This window comes from Botrytis cinerea, chromosome 16 (assembly GCF_000143535.2).
Source record: "Botrytis cinerea B05.10 chromosome 16, complete sequence".
NCBI classification, from domain to species: Eukaryota; Fungi; Ascomycota; class Leotiomycetes; order Helotiales; family Sclerotiniaceae; genus Botrytis; species Botrytis cinerea.
Window position 1 is genome coordinate 1,727,063 of NC_037325.1, and position 17,111 is coordinate 1,744,173.

Sequence of the window (17,111 nt, forward strand, 5' to 3'; positions counted from 1 at the left end):
ACGATAGATGGATGGATGCTCCTACAACCCTCGACACCGGGGCCAGCCAGGTGCCGACCAAGCAAAGGATTCCTCATGATGTGATTCTCCTCATCGTAATCACAACTTCCGGTCTTCCATCGGGCATTTCTCCATTTCATCTAGCCCGTTCGCTACCAGCTCCATGCAGGGAAAGGAAAGGAGCGCGGGATCTGTACTCGTACGGAGAATGAGCTGCTACTTGGTGCGATGGTTGATACTTTCAGACGCAAATCGAATGACCAGAACCATGCCCCCCCCCCCCCATCCGACGAGCCGGAAACGAAAGATTCTCGTAAGAGATTCTAGGGGTGGGTTTTGAGATGGAGAAGAGCGAGAGTCCCTAGTCTGTCTAGTGGGTGGCCATCCATGACAAGGTTGAGAACAGCAGGGAGCGGATTTTTATCAGATGGAATAACTGTCGGATTCGAGATGTGTCTTTTGATTCGTGCGGTGTTTGATCGATGTTCACTTCACTAGACTGTGTCGATAACTTCTCGATTCGATTTTAGCTTGGGGGATTCTGGGTCTTGTTTTTCAAACCCCTTATTGTCTAACTAGGGAGAGAGGGAGGGAGGGAGAGAGAGGGAAAGAGGAAGATCTTTTTTTTTTTTTAGTCTTGATTGAGATTGAGATTATTTCCTAGAAGAAATTCTATTAGTCAATTGTGATAAAATCCTAGAATCTATGAGTAGTGGTCAGTCGTATCAGATCGGATCGGAGCAATTTTAGATTTTTATATTTTTATATTTTTATATTTTATATTTTGTATTTTATATCACGTATACACAGTCGCGACGCGTACTAGTTAGGTAAATATATAAGGAAGATATAAAAAAAGGGTCCACTAGTCTTCCGATTAGAGAAAAAAAAGAGGTGAATTATACCTACTCTATTACCCTACTGTCATACTACCATACCTAGTATGGCATGTCCCTAGTAGATATCACAGTCCACAGTCCACAGTCCATATCCCATTCTCATTCTCATTCTCATTCTCATTCTCATTCGCATTCGCATTTCTCCTCCAAAACTTCCGATGGTCGCATCAACAATTCGAATTCAAATTAAAACATACCGCCACTCTCCTTTTTCTTTCTCTTTCTCTTTCTCTTTCTCTTTCTCTTTCCCTTGAGCTCTTTAATACCTTTGATATCTCGCTCGCTGGTGATACATCCACCAAGTCTTTCTTTTACCTTTCAACCCTTACAAGATTGCTGTAATTTGCCTACGACCTAGGTGATTACAACAACAACACCAACTTACTCAACAAAAAAGAAAGGATAGATAGAATCCATTCATTTGGCTTCCTATTTTCCCTACATCTTTCCCCTTTTCGAATCCCTCACGAAGTCGATATACTTCTCCTTCTCCATCAACCGATCATTGTCTCTTCACCAAAACATCTCTGCGTCGCAGACATTCAGAAATCATCATGGATATCGCATTGGAAGTGACCGACAAATACTTCTTCGATCATTTCTACTCCGCCCTCTTGCCCGCAAAACCTATACTGTTGAATGCCATTGGAGAACAAATCAATGGCACAACCCTCGATCCGAAAACGGCTTCAACATGGCAATACCATCCCTCGAATTCTTTTCTTCAGTTTGAACCCACAGATGCCGCTTATACGAGTCAATGGGATAGAGATAATATCTTTCGACAAGCTTTCTCACTGTTCCTGATTACTTGGTAGGTCCATTCACTCTCAATGCGATCCAAGATGTACCGAAAGTGGAAAAAATGCTAATTGACATTCAAAAATAGGATCGCAGGTGCAGCCATTTACTTCACAATCTCTACCCTCTCGTACTTATTCGTCTTCGACAAAACTACCTTTCAACATCCCAAATTCCTCAAAAATCAAATCCGCATGGAAATTTCTCAAGCGTGTAACTCGATGCCTTTAATGTCCATTCTCACTACACCCTTCTTCCTCGCAGAAGTGAGAGGCTATTCAAAACTATACGATCTTACATCTGAAGGACCGGGTATGTGGTACAACTGGTTCCAATTTCCACTTTTCCTCCTCTTCACAGATTGTTTCGTCTATTTCATTCATCGCGGTCTCCATCATCCTTCCGTATACAAGACACTTCATAAACCACATCACAAATGGATTATGCCCACTCCTTACGCTTCAATTGCATTTCATCCCGTAGATGGCTGGATGCAATCTCTCCCTTACCACGTCTTTCCCTTCATCTTCCCACTTCAGAAATTCGCATACCTAGGTCTCTTCTTCTTCGTACAAGTCTGGACGGTGTTTATTCATGATGGAGAATATGTGGCCAACAGTCCGATTTTGAATGGAGCCGCCTGTCATACGATGCATCATCTTTACTTCAATTATAATTACGGTCAATATACAACACTTTGGGATAGATTGGGAGGTAGTTATAGAAAACCAAATGAGGAACTTTTCAGGAGGGAAAGTAAGATGGGGCAAAAGGAGTGGGAGAGACAAGTTGCGGAAATGGAGAAGCAGGTTTTGGAGGCGGAAGGAGAAGATGACAGAGTTTATGGTGGTGGTGTGGAGAAGAAGATGAATTAGTTGAAATTTGGAGGATTGGAAAGACATGTACATATGTCAAGTGGTTTTTTGAGTGGGTGGGAGAGGAATGGGAACAGAAGGAGGTGCAGTGATTGTATATATTGCATGGTATGACATGAAATAGCATTTTTGATGTAGATTCATGTTGGTTTGAAAATAATGGATGGATGGATGGATGGATGGAAATGATTTGCATATGAAGGCGTTTAGTTGTTAAGAATTATGGTAGATATATTAATGTGGGTGGTTAGATGATGGGGGGATAGGTGATGAGCGGGATGAGGGTAGGTGGTAAAAAATGGATAGAGATAAGAATTATGTATCTATCCTATTTACTTCACCTCATCTTTTCTGTTTGTTGGATCACTTGTGTGCTTTACTTTACTTTATTTTATTTTACTTTGTTTATTTAATTTCATGATTTGAATTTTTTTGGTTTGACTTGGTTTTTGTATGTGCTTTGTGCTTTGTGGTGTATGGTTTTTGGTTGTGTTTTTGGTTGTAGTTTGTTATACATGTCTGTTTATTTACTTGGATGGGATGGAATGGATGGGATAGGATAGGACGGGATGGAGGGGGGGCTTAGAGATGGATGAGTGTGTATAATAAATATGAATGAGATGGATGGGATGTGTAAAGATGAGATGGCTGTGTAAAGATGTATAGGTGTAAAGATGAAAGGGTGTGTAAAGATAGGATAATTAGGTATATAAAGATGGATGAGATGGACGAGATAATGAATATCTTTTTTGGAAGAGGGGTTTATTTATTAATAACAATATTTATATTTATATTTATATGTGTGTGTATATGTGTGTATGTATGTATTTTTGATATAACTTTTTAGATGTGTATTGTGTTGGTATTGGATGTAGATATTGGATGTATCCTTTGGATATTTTCTTGCTGTATAGGTAACCTTGGTATATATCTAGCTGGTTACTTGGCTGGTTACTTGGCTAGGGATTAGGGATTAGGGATTAGGGATTAGCTGGTTGTGGATTGGTTCCTGGGTGGGTGGGTGGTTGCTTAGTTGGTTATTGGGATTGAGGTTGGGGAGGGAGAAGAGGAGGGGGGGGGGAGAAGAGGAGGGGGGAGGGAGAGGAGGAGGGGGGAGGGAGAGGAGGAGGGGGGAGGGAGAGGAGGAGGAGGAGCAGGAGATTAGGGGGGAGGAGAATAGACGAGGATGAGGAGAGGAGAGGAGAGGGGGAGTAGGGTTGAACAAGTGAAGAGAAAGGGTAAGGGGAGGTAGAATAGAAATGGGAGTGGAAGTAGGTAATAGAGGAGAGTAAAAAGGGGAATAATAAATGAGAATAAAGAAAGATTAACATAGAAAAAATAAAAATAAAAAAGATTAAGAGAAAAAATAAAAGGAGGACAGGATAGGATAGGAGAGAAGGGTTAGAAAAGTGAGAAGAAAGGGTAGGGGGGAGGAGAATAGAAGCGGGAAGGGGGAATAGGGGAGAGTAGGGGAGGGGAGAATAAGTGAAGATAAGAGAGGAGAGGAGAGGAGAGGATGGGTGAGAATGAGAAGAGAAAGACGAATAGATAGATAGATAGATAAACAGATAGTATTATATTGTCTAATTTCTATTGTGAGTTCCTTGTGTGTGTATATAGGTATTATTTTGAAATATATGTTTTTCTAGGGGAGAAAAAGTTTTATTTATGGATTGGATTGGATTAGTATGTGATCTGTAGTGGTTATTTTTGTGTTGTGAGAGCGAATGAGATAGGGTGGTAGGAATGAGAGGGAAGACAATGAAGCGAATCAAGTTCTGGAATAATTAAAATCTAAATCTAAATCTAAATCTAAAATTCAAGTTCAAGTTCAGATTTACATTCAAGAATAAATCCTAGATGTCAGAATGGCATTTTTGAGTATTGAGTATTGAGTATTGAATCTGTGAGTAAACGAGAAATAAAGGAGAGGAGGAAAAGGAAGTGGGGGGAGAGATGGTGATTATGAGAGGAGATTTTTGGGGAATCTGTTTTGGGGTTTGTTTTTTTGGGGGGGGGGGGGGAGAAAATGATGAATTTTCATATATTTATTATTTATGTATCTAATGCTGGGAAAATATATGAGAGGAAAGATGGGAGGAAGAGACAGTGAATAGATTACATAATGAATGAATGAATAAATAAATAAATCGAGAGAAGTTCAATTTTATTTGCTTTGTTCTGTTATGTTCCTGTTCTAGAGTTTAGTCATGTATGTATATATACGAGGAGTTTGATTTCTGATGGAAGTGTTTTGGATGTGTGAGGTAAGTAGATGGGCGGGTGAGTACTTGGGAGGGTTTGTAAGATACGAGTGAGGTTTGTGTGTGGTTTGTGTGAGGGTTATAGCTGTATGATGAGTGGATTGGATAATGGAGGTTGAAGTCTGGAGGTGCTCGTTTGGAAGAGAAATAAGAGGAATTTAAAAAAGGAGACTTCATGCTCACACACTTAGAGAGCGGTATAGAAAACGAAATCCTAAAAGAGTGAATCAAGAAATGGATATATACATGTGTAGATTTTTTCTTTTTTGAAAGTCTTTCCAAGGGTATTTAGGGAAGTGGGTTTATAGGTAGATATTATATTAGAAGATATAATATACAAAAGTGAAGTTGATATTCTTATATTTACATATGATTCTAAGAGATGAGATGACAATATATTAATTCCTAATAGTATCCCACCTAGCACTTCCTTCCAAACTCCAATTTGATAATCTATATCTATAAAACATACTTCCATTAAAATCCCTAGGCATTAATGACTTAGAAGTTCTACGATTCTCAACCCTTGATAATTTCTAGATAGAGTTATGTCATATATCATGTATCCAAATCCAAAACCCAACTCCAGTTCCACTTCCACTTCCAATCCTATTCCAAGCCAATCCAAGAGAATCCTGTAGATGATATCCATCCCTATCCATCCTATCCCGTCCTATCTTTCCTATACCCTCCTAGCTGTAGAAACTCGAAATTGAGTTTCTAACTCCATAGTTTAGATGAGCGGGATAGCGACTATTGAGGATCCCAAACGCCCTGGCTAGTTGTATGAATACCCATCTGATGCGTTTATATGGAAATGCCGAGCACCTTGTTAATCTTCCAACCATATGTATGAAGAATCCAGCTGAATATAAACCTCCTTCCACTCTCCCTTCATCGAATAATTACTCAACCTCATTCGACTCTTGCTCGTTCAGTTTCTCCTCCATCATCTAAATTTCCTCATCTCTCTCCCTCTCTCCCTCTTTCGATACCCTCAACACCCTCAACATATCCCTCGCCTCAACACTCATCAACAAACCCACTCCCAAAAGCAACGGAATATCAACCACAGCCTAAGTTCTCTGCATAGGTGTTTTCTTCCATCACCATACTCTCATCCTATTTATTGGATTGGTCGACGATGAACGAGTAGCTAGATGAGCGAGATGGGATGGAGGTGGTGGACGGTGAAGGAGGACTTGGTCGAGACAAATGAGGGTATTGATTGTTTTGCGGAGGAGGAGTGATGGTGGCATTTTTTCTTTCTTTTATTCTTGGAAGAAATGGTTGGGTTGAGATGGCTGGATGGATGTGGTGTATGTGTGTATGTGTGTATGTGTATGTGAGGTTTATATAATATAAAGTTGAAGTGTTGATAGTAGTAGATTGCAATTGTAATAATGTCGATATGATATGAAGTGGTGATTTGATTATAGGCGAAACCGATGTAGTAGATATGATAGTAGTGATCGATGTAGAGTATTATAATTCCGTGTTTAATAAGAAAGAGAAGAAGATGATGCGTATCGAAAGAAAAACTTGTACCGGAGAATTTTCGTACTATGCCGGCACTAAGATCCTAGGGCAAGTACGGAGAACTATTCGATTGAAATTTCCGATTTTTGTTTTTGGATGGAGCGATTAATTGACTGATCGGTTCGGGTGGTTGTTTTTCTTTGAAATTTGTAGATTTGAGATGGCAGATGGAACGATTATAGACGGTGGATAATACTGTAAACGGAAGACGATAGGCGAAAGACAAGCGACAAAATACTCCCCTCTCCCTTAATTCTAGAAATCAAAATTCCATCCGAGAAACTCGACATTAGATAAATCCCACAGCGTCCTCGAATTGAAAAACAATATCATCCTGCCATGTCTTATTCCTAGGTCCCATAACAAGAGCCGGCATACCACCCAAATCACCCCCATCTCCATCTCCTCCTTTACCCCCCTTTCCCCTTCTCAACAATTTCTCCCTAATCTTCTCATCCACAACAACCCCAATGACCCCTCCTACAGCCAATGCAACAGGAATTTTCTTCCCCAATGTCATCTTCTCCCCCTTTATCTTCTTAGCCCACCATTCAGATATTTTCGTTTGAAGTGTAATTGTGGGGGAGGAATCTAGATGGCGGGGTTGAATGACGCGAGATCTCGGTTGGACAGGTGGGAGAGAACGACATGGATGTGTATTGAGAGCACGAATTGGATTGTAGTGACCACGCATTTTGGCGTCCGTGTGTGTGGATTCTTGATTGGAGTGGAGTGGAGTCGTATTGATGCTGGATATGTATCGGTCCTTGTATGATTTTGATTTTCTTTCGGTTGTGAGAATAGGAGAAGCAATCTTTCGGTATGGATTCGATTCGTTATCGAGAAATGCAAGTAGTTTTTAGAATTAAATGATTATGATTAAAAGTTATGAATTAAAAGTCATCTAATAAGAAATTTGTACAAGGATTCAGAAATTATTTTTATACCTTTTTCTTATCGCGCTAGAGGAACGATCGACATTCTTGACGAACTATCGTATTCTTTTGGAAAACTCGTATAGCGCTAATAAGGATTATTACTTTAAGATTATTTTAGGATTAATTAGCTAATTAATATTAAATAGGATCAGACATGTAGAATAATAGCATTATTTTAAGAATGAATATAAAATATAAGTTAAAATATAGTTTAAGAAGCTATATAATAGAATCTTTTAGATTAAAGATATATATAATTTTTATATACAAGCTAACCTAGTGAGGCCTAGCTTGCTTGCTCATAGTGTATCGCTCTTCTAAAATCCTATTTAATAGAATGTATTATGAATTAAGAATAATAATTGAACAGTTAAAAAGTTGAATGAGACACTCGATCTATATTACCGACTGTGAGGGCGCAAGTACCCTCAGGAACACGTGACCGGTCATGATAGCCACATTAGCTAGTCTTTTTTGTATAAATTAGAAGCTTCACTTCTAGCTTCCTTTTAGATCCCTACCAATGACTACAATTTCCAATAATACCTGACCTCTAGTTTCCAGTCTCTCACACCGACCGTAAGAGGAGCACACTACTGTACAGTCCTGTACCAACCGACCAAGCGAGAGTTCCATTAATATCCAGTCTGAGTTAGTGCAGCACTACCCCACCACCCCACCACTCATATGAATCATTCGAGCTTTCAATACCAAAAGTTGAAGAGTCATTATTTTGACTCAATTTCTCTAACTTCATTCAATTGAAACAACTTCAAAGTCTCAAAACATTCACCACGATCCAATTCTCTGGAATAAACCTCAAACTTCACAATTACCAACACATTCATTCTTTTTGCCCACTCAGTCAACAATGCCATCCCGCTCAGAAATCACTTATTTCGGCGCCGGTCCCGCTCTCCTCCCCACCGATGTCCTCGAAACCGCAGCCGCAGCCCTCGTAGATTACAATGGTACCGGTCTCGGTTTAGCAGAGCACTCGCATCGATCTGAAATCGCAGCCAATGTATTGAATACCGCGAAAGCAGATTTGGCAAAATACCTGGAGGTTCCAGATGATTATGAAATCCTCTTCATGCAAGGAGGCGGCAGCGGAGAGTTTTCCGCAACGATATACAATTTAGTTGGGGTTTGGGTCGAGAAAAGAAAACAAAAGATTCTGAAGGGTTTGGGTATTTCGTCGGATAAGGATATTCCAGAAGATGCGCTGGTAAAGGAACTTCAGAAGGCGGTTGACGAGGAGCTTAAAATTGATTATTTGGTTACGGGATCATGGTCTCTCAAAGCGAGTCAAGAGGCAGCGAGATTGGTAGGCGCAGAACATGTCAATATCGTCGCCGATGGACGTAAGATCAATGATGGAAAGTTTGGAAAGATCCCCGAGGAGAAAGATTGGAAACTTTCGAAAAACCCAGCAATGGTATACTATTGCGACAACGAAACGGTCGATGGAGTCGAATTCCCCGGCTTCCCAAAAGCTCTAGAGCCAACTGGAGAAGAAGATGAACCCATCGTAGTAGCCGATATGTCCTCCAATATCCTCTCTCGACGAATTCCCGTCAAGAATTTCTCCGTCGTCTTTTTCGGTGCACAGAAGAACTTGGGAAGTACAGGAATTACCGTGGTGATCATCAAGAAGAATCTCCTCCCCCCTGCCGTCGCAACACCTGCTCCAACTCTCCTACGCAAGCTTGGGTTGCCAATTGGTCCCATTGTTCTCTCTTACGAAACAATCGCCAAGAACAACAGTCTCTACAACACCCTAAGCATATTCGAGTAAGTCTCTCCATCCCCTCCCCCCTTCCCCTCCCCACTAACTCCCATCCTAGTGTCTATATCGCCGGACTCGTCCTCCAAAAACTCCTCTCCACCTACCCCGACGGCATCGCCGGCCAAGAAATCCTCTCCAACAAAAAATCCACCCTCATCTACTCCGCTCTGGACGCCCACCCCTCCATCTACAAAGTCGTCCCCGATGTCTCCGCCCGCTCAAGAATGAACATCTGTTTCCGCGTCACCGCATCGGAAAACATTTCCGATGCCGAAAAGTCATTCCTAGCAGGCGCCACAGAGAGAGGTTTGACGGGACTGAAAGGACACAGAAGTGTAGGTGGTATCAGAGCCAGTAATTATAACACTATTACATTGGAAGGGGCGGAGAAGTTGGCGACGTGGATCCATGAATTTGCGGAGAAGAAGTAAAAATATTTCAAAGGTAAGTGAGTGCGAGATTATTAGCTGGGTAGAATGAGATGTTTGATTTGAACACAGTCTGTATTATATTTACAAAAGTTTTTTCATCGATGATAAAATGCCGAATTTAAAAAGAGTATTACTTGCCCTCTTTCTAGATGACCAGTGTATTAGTACAGCACACCTGTTCATATAAATCGGCGATTGAGTGGCAGAGCATATGATTCAAGAAATTCTCATTTATGTGCATGATTCAGAACATGTATTATGTCTCTCGCAGCAATGTATCAAATTAAATCACACTATCACTCATCATCAATAGAGCACCACCCTTTAAAGTATATTTCATATTCCATGAACTTTCTCGAAGATACCTATGTAGATACGCGCTTCTTACCTTTAATCCACTACTTAAAGCCCACAACTCATGGCCTGCATCTCATACATCCATTGATTCTAGGAGAAACTAAGTAGTCAATTCACAAATCAGCGACCAGCAATCTGCAAAACTATATCTTCGTCCCCATCTTCCCAGATTCATCCTACCACAAAAACTCCATTCGCTGCATTTCCCATGGCTTGTCAAGCAAATCATTGGTAATCCAACCTATCCATCCCAACCAGGTGTAGACCGAAGCAAATTTATTCCAGACAATGTTGTCGTAGTCCCCAAACGCCCATCTCGTATCATACCAACCGTGTTCGAGAATTAAAAGAAATATCGTACAATGAAATAGGTAGCTAGGGAAAACAGGTTCGAAAAGAAACCACGGATGCCAAGAAGCAAAGATATTGTGAATCTACTTTTCCCTAGCTAACACTTTTTTCAATCAAGAATCCGGGTAACCCGGTCTAGGAAGAGGTGCTACACCGCTTAGATAGCTTGGTCCAGAGAATGACGAAGTCATTTGCCGTTTCGGTGGAGGTGATTCTTCCTCATCACTACTGCATAAATCAATAACTTCCGAAATGGGTCTTTTACCACCTGTGGATGAGTTTAATGGATTAGATCGATTAGATGGTGCTGCCGATAAGGAGTCGCGAGTACTTGGCGCTTGATTTAAATTGCCGTTCGAGATACCATTTTTAGTAATTGGCGTGCTGGCTTTCCTTCCACCTGGGGAGACTTCGATCAAGTCATCATCGTCATCAGAGAAATCGCTTGAAGCTACACCAGGCCGTGATGATATGGTGTCAGGTCTGTTGTAGAGTTTCCACTGTCCTTGTGGTTCAACTGTAACTTGATCAACGGATTTTGATGTATTTTGTAATATATCCTTTACATATCTTGAAATCTGTCAGCAAACCTGTTACTGCCCAGGAAAGAATGATCAACTTACTCATCAACGACTAATGTGCCAAAAGGCGCAGGATTGTTGCATATTGGGCATAGCCAAGTTGGTCCTTGTTCTTGTAATTGAAGGTAGGAAGTAGCATCAAAGCATTGGTTATGCCTGCACGCTACTGATCGAATAGGTAAATCAATTCTTAAAGTTGACAATGGACACTTCAATGATAGAACTGAAGCAGTGGCTACAATATCTACATCTCGTGATTTACTGATCACTGGTATAAAATTAGGTTCCAGAACACAAATATTGAGGGAAGGGCATCTTACTCTCGTTAATCACTGATTGCTTGGTAATTTTAGTGCCAGCCTGTAATTTCTTGACCAAGTCTGGGACGGGAATTAACCTGACCACATTTAAAACCAAATAGAATTTCTGAAATTTGTGTTAGCATTGCAATTCCGTGGTACAAAAGTCAATAAACAACGCATTGTAAATCCTGGAGAAAAACATGGTAGGATTGCGTGGTGTTTATTCACCTCTGATGACACGAAAGCTCCATTAATAAGACCTGCCTTTGTAGTCAACGCATAGGTCATCTCGACGGTATTTTGATATCCAGGAACCTTCAACCTTAGTTCCTTGGTAATATCAACCGGTCGAGTTGATCCAGGCTTGTTTTTCAATCCTCTTAAATTTGCCTTTACATCTCCTCCGTTCACTTTGACCTCTGATTGATGAGGAAAAGCAATGTCTTGTGGCCCATTGCCTTCGCTCGCGCAGAATATCATTACCCTCAGCGTGGGGTCATTTTGAACCTTTGACAAGACCGAATAGTTCTGAGCTTTGACTGGTATGTTAACGGTATGGCGATGTTGATTCATGGCTGTTTGGTCATGATTAGCATACTTGAAATAAAGGCCTGGACAGAGAAAGTACCTACCATCACACAATTTGACCTCTCCAATTTGGTCGACGAAATCGTAAAATGGACTTGGTTTAAAATCAAGCTCTATGAATAATTAGACTGGGCGCACGTTTCTAATCTCATGGGCCCTTGTACTCATCCCGTAACCCATCGGCTTATATGGCTGCATAGCTGCTCTAGGTGCAGAATAATTTGCTGCGCCGTTGGACATCGAATTGGCAGCTGGAGAAGCTGATCCTTGAAAGGGACGCGATTGCACTCCAGCAGCTACTATTTCTGGATGATCTATAATTCGCCCCAGCCGATTGAATTTGATCTCATCTGGCGCATTCGCATAGTATCTGATTCCTATAGCGAAAGAAGTAAATTGTTAGCTTTGTTCTCTCTTCTCACAAGCTGTCGTAGAATCGCAGCGCCGGCAGACTGTAGTGTGAGAAACGCAGCACGGCAGTTCGCGGTGCGATTATCAACGTCCCCAAGATGCAAACAACTTACTATCAACAATTCTCGTCTGTAATTCTGCCTTGACACCATTTACTTTCATATCCTCAGCTACACATATGTTCTTCAGTGTTTGGTTGAGCATTCCGCCATTTTTCACCTTTCGCACATATGGTTCTGGGTCGAGGAAACTACCACCCCCCATCGAGGCCATTTCCTATCCTTGGATGGTGCTGAACAAGCTAAACAATTAGTTTTTGAGGAGTTTGCAAAGTCTTAGAAATGGCGAACAGGTGTAAATGCTGTAAAGGGTAAGAGTTCGGCTTTCCTTACGGTGTGGACGATGGCAACAAATTGATCTTTGTTTTTGTTTTTGCTTTTCCAAATACTCCTTTGCTCTTTCGCCTTTCTTGCCGTAGAATAGATTGTGAAATTCGATGTTCAACTCCGAGTCGCAATGGGAAGAAGTTACGAAACCGAATTGGGCAGGCGGTAGAGAGAGAACACTTGGCAGAATAATTTCATTGGCTTTGGATTTTGCCGCTAAGATAAAAGATTAATTGAGAGAGGGAATGGAAATCTATCAAAATCGTTCATTGCGCTATTGGGAGAAGAAGTTTACATCAAATTTTCTACAGTTTACTCCCTTTTACTACAACATTCAACAAAACTCTACTGCATCCCAACACAACAATGGCTAAGGGTGCGCGCTCAAGCTCTATCAAGGCAAACAATTCCGCCTTGAAATCCAAAGTCTTTGGTCCGGTCGAGAATGCACGAGCAGAGAGGATGCATGCGAAACTCATGGAATTGATTTCGCAACCCAAGCCATCGGCGAAGACAGAAGATGTGGACATGGAAGCAAAAGAAGGAAAGGACGGCGAGGGTATGGAATACACGCTCCTTCCACAGGAATTGTTCTCTAATATTTGATTTAGCGTCTGCAAAAGATACCTCGAATGCCGCCGCCGCAGCTCAAGAAAAGCCATCCGAAGGTATTTCAAGACTCTAAGATCTAGTGTCTGCTCGAATCTTTGACTGACATTTGAAACTGCAGAAATGGAGGTAGATGCTATCAGCAAGGTTGGCTCCAAGTCAAAGAACCGCATCTCGAAGAGAAAAGTTAGCAGCCGCAAATCCCAGATGACTTTCACTACATACAAGAACGGAAAGAAAGTAGGAGGAGGCAGAAAGCAAAAGATCTATTGAGGCGCATTGAGATGCTGGAAGTCGACAATCAATCATAATTTATAGGCGCATCGGACTATCTGGTTTTGGGGGCAATGGAGTTCATGGCGAGGGTTTTGTTACACCTCATGGCAGATAAAATCGAGGAGTAGTTCAACGGACTTCAAGAAATTAGATTATACCAAGAATTTGAAAGTTTCAACCTTCCCGCCGTCCTCAGTATACAAAAGACCCTTCCCCTCATACATGCATTGCACAAAAAATATCTGATTTATCCATGTCGACTGATAAGGATTTCTTATCCAAGACGCCAAAACGCGTTCGCCAACCTGACACCTAGCTTCTCTCAATACGAACTTCCTAAATTATGCTCTTAAATGAATACCAATGGCAGAGAATAGTTTGAACTACATGGTTTTCCTACTTCTAAGCTAACATATCATTGATTCTACGCAAGCAATCAATGTGTCAGGATTAAAAGGCACAAGATGGCCTCAAGAATACGAAACTCTTTGCTCGTGGTAGCAAACGTTCTCATTCCAATTGCTATATTGATATTTGCTAGTGGTTTCTTTCCTTACAAGCCCTTTCTATCTGGATTGGCACAGTATGAGTCTCTGGAATATGGTGCCCCCCCAGCGGCTCCATTCGACAAGGTCATCTTCATGGTTGTCGATGCGCTGAGAAGGTAGAAGATTTGAAGCACAGTTTGACATGAAAGCTAACCTTGATAGCGACTTTGTATTCTCCAATAATTCAGGATTCCAATTTACTCAAAGGTCAATTGCACATATGCAAGCTTGTTTGAACCGTACTAACTGTTCCCCAGTCTCATTTCAAATGGCGCAGCACTTCCATTCACAGCTCATGCGACATCTCCTACCATTACTATGCCAAGAATAAAAGCTATAACAACGGGTTCCATACCTTCATTCCTCGACGTGATTCTGAATTTTGCTGAATCCGATACGTCTTCTTCTTTGGCGACTCAAGATACATGGCTAGCACAAATGAAAGCAAGAGGGGGAGGGAAGATGATCATGTATGGAGATGATACTTGGTTGAAGCTATTCCCAGAAACGTTTGACAGAGCAGATGGAACTTCAAGCTTCTTTGTTTCGGTCAGTCGTCCAATGGCTGAGGCTGTACATAGAACGAATGTAGCTGAATATAAATTTCTGTTAGGATTTCACTGAAGTGGACAATAACGTGACCAGACATGTTCCGGAGGAGTTGATGAAGGATGATTGGAATACTATGGTTCTCCACTACCTTGGACTAGATCATATTGGTCATAAAGCAGGCCCACGGAGGTGAGACCTTTCCATTCTGAGATTTCTACACAAGAGACTAACTCCTTTATCAGCCCGAATATGATTCCCAAACAGCAAGAGATGGATGGCATTGTCCGATTAATCTATGAGAACATGGAAGCTCAAGATTACCTGAGCTCAACCCTCTTAGTGTTATGTGGTGACCATGGAATGAATGATGCTGGTAATCATGGCGGATCTGCTCCAGGAGAAACCTCCCCAGCTCTAGTCTTCATGTCACCAAAATTTAAGGACCTTATGCAAACGCGCCAACGTTTTGAGGTGCCTGCTCCATTTGAAGAGGAATTTGAGTATTATAAAACTGTTGAACAGTCTGATATTGCTCCTACACTTGGAGCCCTGCTTGGATTTCCTATACCAAAGAATAATCTGGGAGCATTCATTGACGATTTCTTGCTATTCTGGCCTGAAAGTATGTTCGTCTAGTTCACAGTCAAGCTCGCTCGCTAATTTTCAACAGGAAACGACCGTGTCCAAATTTTACTGAGAAACGCTAGACAGATTCTCAGCGTTGTTACTGCAACATTTCCATCATTTGAAAACGATGGGCCTTCCGAAAACTGCCACCATCTATCAAGCAGTGTTGACGACTTGGCATGCCAATGGAGAAGCATTACGCAAGGACTAGTTGGTCTCCAAGCTAACGAGCAAGACCACGCTGTTTGGGTCACAGCCGTCACAAAAGTAGGTCTTACTTCATGACCATGTTCAATATCTAACAAAATCTTAGTGGTTGAAGGAGGCTCAAGACTTGATGAGTGGTACTGCTAGTAATTACGATGTCAAAAAGTTGATGACTGGCCAAGTCATCGCTGCTCTGGCTTCAGTCATGGCAGGGGTGGCGGCAGGGCCATTCATTGTGAGCAACCTTAAAGCCAGCATTCCATTTATAGCTATCTGCCTCTTCTACGGTATTATGATGTTTGCTAGTAGTTATGTAGAAGAGGAGCAGCATTTCTGGTATTGGACGACTACAGGGTGGTTGTTTCTCTTATCAATCAAGAAGTATGGTTCTGTTAATCTTGGCTCTCGATGCAAAACTAATAACTTCCTAGTTTACGTCGCCAACCTCGTAAACTTTGGCTGTTTACTATCAGCTCCATAATGATTCTTGTCGCCACCAGAATTGCCAGACGCTGGAATCAAACAGGCCAGAAATTCGCCGGTGATCCAGACATCGCTCGAACATTTTTCTCTCAACATCGATTGACTTTATGGACACTTGTAGGCGCTACATATCTTTGGAACCTCCAATCACTCGCCAGTAAAGGATTTCCTCGTTTTCCACAAATTCTTGCTGGTGTTATTTCAACACTTTTGGCCACTGCAGCAATTACATTCAAACTTGCATTTACAAATGAAGATTCACCCGAACTTCTGGCAGGTATAGCAAAGACTATGGCAGATAATGATACTGGCATTCCACTTGTTCTCCGAGCAAGATTAGTTTTTATTGGTATTGCATCCTGCCTAGTATATACCGTATTATCTAGTTTTAGTCCACCAAGTAAACGCCAAAATGGTAAGTTCCTTTTCTTGACTGCCGTTGCAAAATTCTCTCGTAACTAACCAAACTCAAGTTCCCATGCGCACGATTCATGACCTCATAGTCCTTCTTCTTATAACTCAAACGAGAGCAACCAACATCCCTCTTATGCTAGTCTTTGAATTTCAATACTCACTCCTCTCAACTCTTGATCTCTCTCTCATAGAAATCACAACCAGTACCCTCCTTCTGCAACAGACTTCCTTCTTCGCCTTAGGAAACTCAAACGCGATTTCATCAATCGATCTATCATCTGCCTATAACGGCGTTGATTCCTACAACGTCTTCGCAGTCGGCGTCTTGATTTTTGTCTCTAATTGGGCTGGTCCTCTTTACTTCACTTCGGCTGGTAACCTCCTACTATTAAAGTTATGGAAAAAGGACGGAGTGAAGCGAAAGAATGTTTGGGGTAACCATATAACCCTATTAGCGATATTCATAGCGAGTAGTTTGACGGCGACGATGATAGCTTGTACGATATTGAGAACGCATCTTTTCATTTGGACGGTTTTTAGCCCTAAGTTTTTGTATACTATGGCTTGGAGTGCTGGAATGCATTTGGGAGGAAATGTATTGGTTGGCGGAGGATTGTGGTCGTTAGGGAAAATGTTGAGTTGAGGGAAGGTGGCAGAATTGTAGGAATAGTGTTGTAGAGGAGGAAAGTGGAGAGAAACTCCATTCATTTCAGATCGGCGACGAAGAAGGTTGAAGACAATTGTCAAAATAGAAGCAAGCAATTTTTTTTCTTTTTCAAAATCCAATAAATCAGTAGTAGAGCTTTGAAGTGTTTAGAACTTTCTGTTACCATCTGTTATTAATATTATGATTTAGATCTCTTAAGATTTTTAAAATTCTCCC

The 17,111-nt window shown here is 41.4% G+C and overlaps 5 protein-coding genes across 8 annotated transcripts; 4 read left to right on the forward strand and 1 right to left on the reverse strand.

Annotated features, from left to right (window-relative positions):
- The first annotated feature begins 880 nt into the window (after window positions 1–880).
- On the forward strand, window positions 881–3,353 carry Bcerg3. Its single transcript, XM_001549088.2, has 2 exons — window positions 881–1,713; window positions 1,789–3,353. Exons 1-2 carry the CDS (start codon window positions 1,454–1,456, stop codon window positions 2,573–2,575), a joined length of 1,047 nt encoding a protein of 348 aa, XP_001549138.1. The 5' UTR covers window positions 881–1,453; the 3' UTR covers window positions 2,576–3,353.
- A 4,475-nt stretch (window positions 3,354–7,828) lies between these two features.
- Bcser1 lies at window positions 7,829–9,746 on the forward strand. Its single transcript, XM_024698189.1, has 2 exons — window positions 7,829–9,110; window positions 9,164–9,746. The coding sequence occupies exons 1-2, from the start codon at window positions 8,188–8,190 to the stop codon at window positions 9,534–9,536; spliced, it is 1,296 nt and encodes a 431-aa protein (XP_024554006.1). The 5' UTR covers window positions 7,829–8,187; the 3' UTR covers window positions 9,537–9,746.
- A 100-nt stretch (window positions 9,747–9,846) lies between these two features.
- On the reverse strand, window positions 9,847–12,600 carry BCIN_16g04740 (hypothetical protein). 4 transcript variants are annotated; one of them, XM_024698192.1, is made up of 8 exons: window positions 12,519–12,600; window positions 12,240–12,427; window positions 11,880–12,092; window positions 11,760–11,828; window positions 11,392–11,702; window positions 11,146–11,251; window positions 10,868–11,093; window positions 9,847–10,814 (listed from the first exon to the last, which is right to left on the reverse strand). In XM_024698192.1, the coding sequence occupies exons 2-8, from the start codon at window positions 12,397–12,399 to the stop codon at window positions 10,358–10,360; spliced, it is 1,542 nt and encodes a 513-aa protein (XP_024554009.1). In that variant the 5' UTR covers window positions 12,400–12,427; window positions 12,519–12,600; the 3' UTR covers window positions 9,847–10,357. The 4 variants fall into 4 exon arrangements, with proteins under 4 accessions (XP_024554009.1, XP_024554008.1, XP_024554007.1 ...); XM_024698191.1 differs by having other exon boundaries at window positions 11,356–11,702; XM_024698190.1 differs by having other exon boundaries at window positions 12,240–12,600.
- Window positions 12,601–12,747: 147 nt separating this feature from the next.
- Window positions 12,748–13,574, forward strand: BCIN_16g04750 (hypothetical protein). Its single transcript, XM_001550796.2, has 3 exons — window positions 12,748–13,071; window positions 13,124–13,180; window positions 13,243–13,574. The coding sequence occupies exons 1-3, from the start codon at window positions 12,879–12,881 to the stop codon at window positions 13,392–13,394; spliced, it is 402 nt and encodes a 133-aa protein (XP_001550846.1). The 5' UTR covers window positions 12,748–12,878; the 3' UTR covers window positions 13,395–13,574.
- A 152-nt stretch (window positions 13,575–13,726) lies between these two features.
- On the forward strand, window positions 13,727–17,082 carry Bclas21. Its single transcript, XM_024698193.1, has 9 exons — window positions 13,727–14,061; window positions 14,108–14,152; window positions 14,203–14,494; window positions 14,559–14,686; window positions 14,740–15,119; window positions 15,168–15,391; window positions 15,438–15,712; window positions 15,763–16,229; window positions 16,288–17,082. The coding sequence occupies exons 1-9, from the start codon at window positions 13,862–13,864 to the stop codon at window positions 16,869–16,871; spliced, it is 2,595 nt and encodes an 864-aa protein (XP_024554010.1). The 5' UTR covers window positions 13,727–13,861; the 3' UTR covers window positions 16,872–17,082.
- The last annotated feature ends 29 nt before the right edge of the window (window positions 17,083–17,111 follow it).